The sequence below is a fragment of the Nerophis lumbriciformis genome, linkage group LG04, assembly GCF_033978685.3.
Source record: "Nerophis lumbriciformis linkage group LG04, RoL_Nlum_v2.1, whole genome shotgun sequence".
In the NCBI taxonomy this organism is placed as follows: domain Eukaryota; kingdom Metazoa; phylum Chordata; class Actinopteri; order Syngnathiformes; family Syngnathidae; genus Nerophis; species Nerophis lumbriciformis.
The window spans coordinates 5,795,001-5,804,666 of NC_084551.2; the positions used below are offsets into that span (position 1 = coordinate 5,795,001).

Sequence of the window (9,666 nt, forward strand, 5' to 3'; positions counted from 1 at the left end):
GGGTGCATGTCTTTGGAGGTGGGAGGAAGCCGGAGTACCCGGAGGGAACCCACGCAGTCATGGGGAGAACATGCAAACTCCACACAGAAAAATCCCGAGCCCGGGATTGAACTCAGGACTACTCAGGACCATTGGCGTTGTTAGGCCTATTTTAGGGGGGCTCAAGCCCCCCTAAAATATTCTTAAGCCCCCCTAAATAATTTGGTGTTTTTTTGTTGTTTTTTTTACAAATAAATGCCGACATATTCATTATAAAGTGGCCCAAATATAACCTGTTATTATTCACTCAGTTTCCCCTCACTTCGTAGCGTAAGGTAGAGAGCCCCTTTCGTGCGTCGGTATCCAATCCATTCCACTTGTTCATATAGAAAATGCCCACATCACTCAAATTCCAGCCCGCATTTTCTCTGCGACCTTGCTTGCGGTCCTGCAGGTGTACGAAGCACATTATCTTTCTTTACAATGAGTGAAGCTGCACAAAACCTTGTGTGTGCAATTGTAAATCATTTATTTTTTAAGTTTTGTGTTTCTTGTAGAATCTATATAAAGTAATATACATAAGCCTATTGTTAAAATAATGAAAACAACATCATTAAATATATTTGTTTTATTGTTGTCATGACTTGGTCTTGGGTGTTTGCTTTTCCGGGATGCAACGGAAAGTTGGCTCGGGCGAGAAGGGAATGTAAGTACATTTTTTATTTAAAGACTATAAATACAAAAAAAAAAGGATCAAACAAAAAGCGCGCACAGAGGCGGAGAATAAACTATGAAACCAAAAGACTATAGCAAAAAAGAACAAATGAAAAGCACGCACAGTGGCGGAGAACAAACTATGAAAAAACAAAAAGACTATAAACATGGAACAAAAACTTACTATGACAAGGGACATGAAGCAGGATCTTAGAGGATGAAGAGTGTACAGAAGCATAAATGTGGAGAGGTCGTCAGGACGAACAACAGACAATGAAAAGCTTAAATAACAGACATGATTAACCAAAGCAGGTGCGTGACTCAAAACGTGAAACAGGTGCGTGACGTGACAGGTGAAAACTAATGGTTGCTATGGTGACAAACAAGAGTGCACAATGAGTCCAAACGTGGAACAGGTGAAACTAATGGGTAATCATGCAAACAAGACAAGGGAGTGAAAAGCCAGAAACTAAACAAAACATGACTTAAAACAAAACATGATTACACAGACATGACAATTGTATTGTTAAATTAATAGCTGTTTTATTATTATAGGATGGCTTGTTAAACATTTAATAGGATTTTCAGAGGGAGGAAAAACCAAGACATTTAATATAAAATGTAAAATGAATAAATACATAAAAAGAAAAAGAAAATATATGGTTAAAAGCCATCGTCCCGGGGAGCATTTCATTTCGTCCCGTGCATTTAAAAAAAAAAATAAAAATAACAATGAATAATTTCTAAGTCTTTGTTAGCCGTTTGTGAAGTTTTGTGCTCGTGCGTAACATTCGCTCGCATCCTGTGCATCTCCTGGGGGCAAAGCCCCCCCTGTCCTTAAAAGCTAGTGACGCCCCTGCTCAGGACCTTCGTATTGTGAGGCAGATGCACTAACCCCTCTACCACCGTGCTGTCTATATTATGATATAATCCTTGAGAGTTTGCACTGGCTCCCTGTTCATTTTAGAATTGATTTTAAAACCTTGCTGTTTGTTTTTAAAGCTTTACATGGACTGGCACCTCAGTATATCTCGGACCTCATCCAAACTTACAATCCTGCGCGCGCTCTGAGGTCCGAGAGCCAGCTCCAGCTCGTGGTGTCCAAGACGAGACTTAAAACCAGGGGAGACAGGGCCTTCTCTGTGGTCGGCCCTAAGCTCTGGAACACTCTGCCCCTCCATGTTCGAACTGCTCCCACAGTGGACTGTTTTAAGTCTCGTCTTAAGACCCACTTTTATTCTCTGGCTTTTAACACTACGTGAGTTGTGTGGTCCTCTGTGTTTTTAAAATGTTGCTTTCTATTTACTGTTTTAATTGGTTTTCCATCCATCCATCCATCCATCTTCTTCCGCTTATCCGAGGTCGGGTCGCGGGGGCAGCAGCCTAAACAGGGAAGCCCAGACTTCCCTCTCCCCAGCCACTTCGTCCAGCTCCTCCCGGGGGATCCCGAGGCGTTCCCAGGCCAGCCGGGAGACATAGTCTTCCCAACGTGTCCTGGGTCTTCCCCGCGGCCTCCTACCGGTCGGACGTGCCCTAAACACCTCCCTAGGGAGGCGTTCGGGTGGCATCCTGACCAGATGCCCGAACCACCTCATCTGGCTCCTCTCGATGTGGAGGAGCAGCGGCTTTACTTTGAGCTCCCCCCGAATGACAGAGCTTCTCACCCTATCTCTAAGGGAGAGCCCCGCCACTCGGCGGAGGAAACTCATTTCGGCCGCTTGTACCCGTGATCTTGTCCTTTCGGTCATAACCCAAAGCTCATGACCATAGGTGAGGATGGGAACGTAGATCGACCGGTAAATCGAGAGCTTTGCCTTCCGGCTCAGCTCCTTCTTCACCACAACGGATCGATACAGCGTCCGCATTACTGAAGATGCCGCACCGATCCGCCTGTCGATCTCACGATCCACTCTTCCCTCACTCGTGAACAAGACTCCGAGGTACTTGAACTCCTCCACTTGGGGCAAGATCTCCTCCCCAACCCGGAGATGGCACTCCACCCTTTTCCGGGCGAGAACCATGGACTCGGACTTGGAGGTGCTGATTCTCATCCCAGTCGCTTCACACTAATTAATTGGTTTTACCCTTTGAAATTGTTTTTAATCATATTTATTTTATATTGTTTTTAATTGTGTTTAATATTGTTGTGCAGCACTTTGGAAACATTTTGTTGTTTAAATGTGCTATATAAATAAAGTGGATTGGATTGGATTGGATATAAACAACACAATTATCAAAAATGACACCACAGCCGGAATGAAGGTAACATAACTACACACTTAATCAATGATAACATAGTAGATTTAAGCATAAAATAAATAGAACAATCAACAAATCTAAAAACCGTCAACCAATTGCGAGCGTTGCCCGGAACTCTAACTACAACGACGATGGTCATGTTGACTTTAATCTTTGCGGCTTACCGTTTTGTTATTTTATCCGTCGAGTGGATAATTTACAATGGAAGAAGGTATTGTGTCTGCTGCCAGTCACAACAGGAGCAGCTGATTGCTTGCACCTGCGCTGATTTGAGTAACGGCAGCCAATCCAGAGGGCGCTTAAAGTCAACTGACGCGTTGTCTTTAAACAGTGTCATGTGTGATGTGGGTTACACTCAGGGCCGGCCCGTGGCATAGGCCGTATAGGCAAATGCTAAGGGCGCCGTCCATCAGGGGGCGCCACGCCAGTGCCACAAATGTTGGAGAAAAAAAAAAAGTTGGTACTATTATTTCTAAATACAAAAAATAATCCCTCGTTAGTTAAAATGCAAAGTAAAGCCTATATAATAGAAATATTACACGGTGCGCCCCCTCCCTTCCCGTATCATGACTCTTTTTGGACGTCACCACATCAAAAAATCAACACAAGATGTCAAAACGGCCAAAACTGTCAGGTGCCCAGGGAAGAAAAAAGAGAAAAGAAGAGGAGGAGAAACGAGAAAAAGACAGAGGTAGCAGGTAGGTAACGTTAGCCTACATGAAATTATTTGTCTGTTACAGAATGTGATAGTAACCTGGCTTTTTAGCATAAGCTAATGTTACATGATTCGGCAATTGCTAATCAATAAATAGCTAGTTCTGTTTTAACGTCGGGTTAATATTGTGGAGGGGGCTAAATTGTTATGGAAAATAATAATGTAACGTTAGGTAATTACAGTACTCCCACCTTACATTCCTCAGGGACATTTGTATTAGATCTTTTAAGCAGGTGTTTTTTGTTTACATTGTTATTGCCTTCTGGTTAGCTAATGTTTGCCCTGCAGGTAATAGTCACTTTTCCACCCCTTTATATATTAGGTATAGTTGTAAGCCTAGTTGTTAAAGTGCACATCATTAATGTTAATTAAGCAATATTTATGTAAAAAATATTGTATTTCATATATTCATTTTTTATTTTTTGCATTCATTTATTTATTCATATTTTTTTTTTATCTTGTTAACTATTCTGATTGTTAATTTGCTTTCTTTAAGTAAAAAAAAAAGGTCAAAGACAAAGCTATTCGGTTTCTTGTGAGTATATACACTTCACTGCCGATGTGGGGGGGGCGCCACCTAAAATCTTGCCTAGGGCGCCAGATTTACTGGTTACACTTGAATTGCTGTTGCCACACTCAGTGGACACATTTAGAGCAGCGGTTTCTTTCATAAAAAATGTGCAGCTCATGTTATACTTAACTCCTCTCGCGGACCGCGGGCCGGATTAAGCGTGTTCGCGGGCCAGATACAGCCCGCGGGCCGTACGTTTGACACCCCTGCTTTAGAGCAAAGTCATTTGACTCCACCTGTTGGTTTGCATGTATAAATATTTAAAACATGTTTTTTTTTATTCTGGTCTATGCAGTGTTTAGAAGAAGGATGTACAAACATGGTTGCACAAACACATCACTTTTTTTTTTTTTTTTTTTGTTAACCTTTATTGGTATGAAGATCTACTTCCACTGTTGGGTTACCCCTGGAGTCCAGGATCTCCCTGGCAACAATGTTCACTATGGACATCCTGTAAAATAAACAACAACATGGTGGCATTTTCTTCTTTTACACTAAACGCACACCTTATTATTTCACACATGAGTCCCCGCAGTAACACACAAGCACATTCCCGCAGGTAATCTCCTGTCGAGAGCTGAATCATCCTCCGAGCAATGACGCGGAGAAGATGGAGGAGCGAGAAGAAATGAATGAGGACTATCTTACCTGCAGTCTGTCTGGAGCCCGGCGGAGGAAACGAGAAGATGTGAGGGAATGAGGAGGAAGAAGAAGCGACAAGGGGGAAACAGGAGATGGGAGGAGGGTGAGTACTATAACGCACGAAGGGAGAGGGGGAGGGGCTGATGAGTCACGAGAAGATGAGGGATGGAGGATCAAAGATGGAGATGCTGTGGAATAGCAGGGGAGCTTGTTGAGAGCCAGGATGCAGCCATGTTCATCATTCACATGCACTATTGCCATTTATTGCTGTATATATATATGTGCAGGCCCGGCCCTAACCAATCTGGCGCCCTAGGCAAGATTTTAGGTGGCGCCCCCCCACATCGGCAGTGAAGTGTATATACTCACAAGAAACCGGATAGCTTTGTCTTTGACCTTTTTTTTACTTAAAGAAAGCAAATTAACAATCAGAATAGTTAACAAGATAAAAAAAAATATGAATAAATAAATGAATGCAAAAATGAATATATGAAATACAATATTTTTTACATACATATTGCTTAATTAACATTAATGATGTGCACTTTAACAACTAGGCTTACAACTATACCTAATATATAAAGGGGTGGAAAAGTGACTATTACCTGCAGGGCAAACATTAGCTAACCAGAAGGCAATAACAATGTAAACAAAAGACACCTGCTTAAAAGATCTAATACAAATGTCCCTGAGGAATGTAAGGTGGGAGTACTGTAATTACCTAACGTTACATTATTATTTTCCATAACAATTTAGCCCCCTCCACAATATTAACCCGACGTTAAAACAGAACTAGCTATTTATTGATTAGCAATTGCCGAATCATGTAACATTAGCTTAATGCTAAAAAGCCAGGTTACTATCACATTCTGTAACAGACAAATAATTTCATGTAGGCTAACGTTACCTACCTGCTACCTCTGTCTTTTCTCGTTTCTCCTCCTCTTCTTTTCTCTTTTTTCTTCCCTGGGCACCTGACAGTTTTGGCCGTTTTGACATCTTGTGTTGATTTTTTGATGTGGTGACGTCCAAAAAGAGTCATGATACGGGAAGGGAGGGGGCGCACCGTGCGGGGGGGGGGGGGGGGGGGGGGGGGGGGGGGGGGCGTAATGTTGTAACAAATAATATTTCTATTATATAGGCTTTACTTTGCATTTTAATTAACGTGGGATTATTTTTTGTATTTAGAAATAATAGTACCAACTTTTTTTTTTTTTTCTCCAACATTTGTGGCACTGGCGTGGCGCCCCCTGATGGACGGCGCCCTTAGCATTTGCCTATACGGCCTATGCCACGGGCCGGCCCTGTATATGTATATATATATATATATATATATGTTTATTGCATCAAACAGCACATTAGCTTACGTCCACTACAGCAAATGCATTAAGTCGGACGACATCTAACGACGAAGCGATGAAAGGAGACAGGTGAGATGACGTGCATTTAAAAATAGTTGACTGTGTCAGAGAAGGAGGGCTCCTATTGGAGGGAGTCAGTGGTTTTCATTGGCTGTCCACAGGATCCATGTGTATGTCACATGACCTATAGATTACAGCACTGTATGCCAGTGGTTCTTAACCTTGTTGGAGGTACCGAACCCCACCAGTTTCATATGCGCATTCACCGAACCCTTCTTTAGTCAAAAATAAAATTATGTTTTTTTTCAAATTCAAGACAAAGTTATATGTTTTTGGTAACACTTTAGTGTGGGGAACATATTCTAAGTAACAAAGACTTAATTTAGAGTTATTAGGACACTAGGGGAACAAATTTCTAGGTATAATGATTGATGATAAATTGAACTGGAAATCTCACGTAAAAAATATACAACATAAAGTAGCAAGAAACACGTCAATAATGAATAAAGCAAAACATGTTCTAGACAAAAAAATCACTTCATATTCTCTACTGCTCACTAGTGTTACCATATCTGAGTTATTGTGCAGAAATATGGGGAAATAATTACAAAAGTACACTTCATTCATTAACGGTGTTACAAAAAAGATCAGTTAGAATAATACATAATGTTGGATATAGAGAACACACAAATCCTTTATTTATTGAATCAAAGATACTGAAATTCTACGACATAGTGAATTTGCAAACAGCTAAAATGATACACAAAGCAAACTATAACCTGCTACCCAAGAATATACAACAATTCTTCTCAAAAAAAGAGGAGAAATATAATCTTAGGGAGAAATGTAATTTAAAACATTTGTATGCACGTACAACACTTAAGACCTTCAGTATATCAGTATGTGCAATTAAATGATGGAATGGATTAAGCAAAGCAATCAAACAATGTACTAATATGATCCACTTCAAGAAACTCTTCAAACTTAAAGTGTTTACAAAGTACAAAGAAGAAGAACCATGATAAACATTCTGAATTTATTTAACTCATCCATTCTTTCATTCTTTCACTCACAAAATAATCTTACTTATCTCAACATATGAAATGTAACTTACTTCACCAATTATTATTTATTTACTTATTTTATTGTGATTACTTATGGAGTATATTGTGAATAAATTGAGAACAGGAAGTGAACAAAAGTTTTAGCAACTGTTATGTAAAAGAAAAGGGGTAGGATTAAATAAGCTCTGCTTCTTCCTACTCCTTTTCCAACATGTTGAAAAGAGAAACTGGAGATTGTGATGTATCATGTTGTATACTTGCATGTTCGAAATAAACTCAAACTCAACTCAACTCAACTCAACATATTCTAAGTAACAAAGACTTCATTTAGAGTTATTTGGATAGGGGAACATATTCTAAGTAACACAGACTTAATTTAGAGTTTTTAGGACACTAGGGGAACATATTTTAAGTAACAAATACTTAATTTAGAGTTATTTGGTTAGGGTTAGGGTTAGAGGGTTAGGGCCAGGGTTAGAGGGTTAGGGTTATAATGAGGCCATGCCGAATAAGGCATTAATAAGTACTTAATAATAACTAGTTAAGAGCCAATATGTTACTAATTTGCATGTTAATAAGCAACTAATTAATGGTGAATATGTTCCCCATACTAAAGTGTCACCATGTTTTTCTACTGGTGCACAAAATGAACTGTGCATGAACATCACCTTGTTCAAAGATTCAGCCTGTTGTTTACTATTCTTTATTTATTTTAAATTGCCTTTCAAATGTTTATTCTTGGTGTTGGGTTTTATCAAATAAATTTCCCCCAAAAATGCGACTTACAGTGGGGCAAAAAAGTATTTAGTCAGCCACCAATTGTGCAAGTTCTCCCACTTAAAATGATGACAGAGGTCTGTAATTTTCATCATAGGTACACTTCAACTGTGAGAGACAGAATGTGAAAAAAAAAGTCCAGGAATTCACATTGTAGGAATTTTAAAGAATTTATTTGTAAATTATGGTGGAAAATAAGTATTTGGTCACTTCAAACAAGGAAGATCTCTGGCTCTCACAGACCTGTAACTTCTTCTTTAAGAAGCTCTTCTGTCCTCCACTCGTTACCTGTATTAATGGCACCTGTTTGAACTTGTTATCTGTACAAAAGACACCTGTCCACAGCCTCAAACAGTCAGACTCCAATCTCCACTATGGCCAAGACCAAAGAGCTGTCGAAGGACACCAGGAAAAGAATTGTAGACCTGCACCAGACTGTGAAGAGTGAATCTACAATAGGCAAGCAGCTTGGTGTGAAAAAATCAACTGTGGGAGCAATCGTCAGAAAATGGAAGACATACAAGAGCACTGATAATCTCCCTCGATCTGGGGCTCCACGCAAAATCTCATCCCATGGGGTCAAAATGATCATGAGAACGGTGAGTAAAAATCCCAGAACCACACGGGGGGACCTGGTGAATGACCTGCAGAGAGCTGGGACCAAAGTAACAAAGGTTACCATCAGTAACACACTACGCCGACAGGGAATCCAATCCTGCAGTGCCAGATGTGTCCCCCTGCTTAAGCCAGTGCATGTCCAGGCCCGTCTGAAGTTTGCCAGAGAGCACATGGATGATACAGCAGAGGATTGGGAGAATGTCATGTGGTCAGATAAAACCAAAATAGAACTTTTTGGTATAAACTCAACCCGTCGTGTTTGGAGGAAGAAGAATACTGAGTTGCATCCCAAGAACACCATACCTACTGTGAAGCATGGGGGTGGAAACATCATGCTTTGCGGCTGTTTTTCTGCTAAGGGGACAGGTCGACTGATCCGTGTTAAGGAAAGAATGAATGGGGCCATGTATCGTGAGATTTTGAGCCAAAACCTCCTTCCATCAGTGAGCGCTTTGAAGATGAAAGCTTCCAGCATGACAATGATCCCAAACACATCGCCCGGGCAACGAAGGAGTGGCTCCGTAAGAAGCATTTGAAAGTCCTGGAATGGCCTAGCCAGTCTCCAGACCTCAATCCCATAGAAAATCTGTGGAGGGAGTTGAAAGTCCGTGTTGCTCGGCAACAGCCCCAAAACATCACTGCTCTCGAGAAGATCTGCATGGAGGAATGGACCAAAATACCAGCTACTGTGTGTGCAAACCTGGTAAAGACCTATAGTAATTGTTTGACCTCTGTTATTGCCAACAAAGGTTATATTACAAAGTATTGAGTTGAATTTTTGTTATTGACCAAATACTTATTTTCCACCATAATTTACAAATAAATTCTTTAAAATTCCTACAATGTGAATTCCTGGATTTTTTTTTCACATTCTGTCTCTCACAGTTGAAGTGTACCTATGATGAAAATTACAGACCTCTGTCATCATTTTAAGCGGGAGAACTTGCACAATTGGTGGCTGACTAA

The 9,666-nt window shown here is 40.5% G+C and overlaps 1 protein-coding gene across 1 annotated transcript in view; it reads right to left on the bottom strand.

Moving 5' to 3' along the window:
- Positions 1-5,037, bottom strand: part of LOC133595369 (gamma-enolase-like) — a 23,087-nt gene extending 18,050 nt beyond the window's left edge. The window contains exons 1-2 of the mRNA XM_061948056.2: positions 4,887-5,037; positions 4,604-4,689 (exon numbers count right to left, since the gene is read on the bottom strand). Of these exons, the coding sequence (XP_061804040.1) occupies positions 4,604-4,688 (85 nt within the window). The 5' untranslated portion in view covers position 4,689; positions 4,887-5,037. The remainder of the gene's footprint in view (positions 1-4,603; positions 4,690-4,886) is intronic.
- Positions 5,038-9,666: the final 4,629 nt, after the last annotated feature.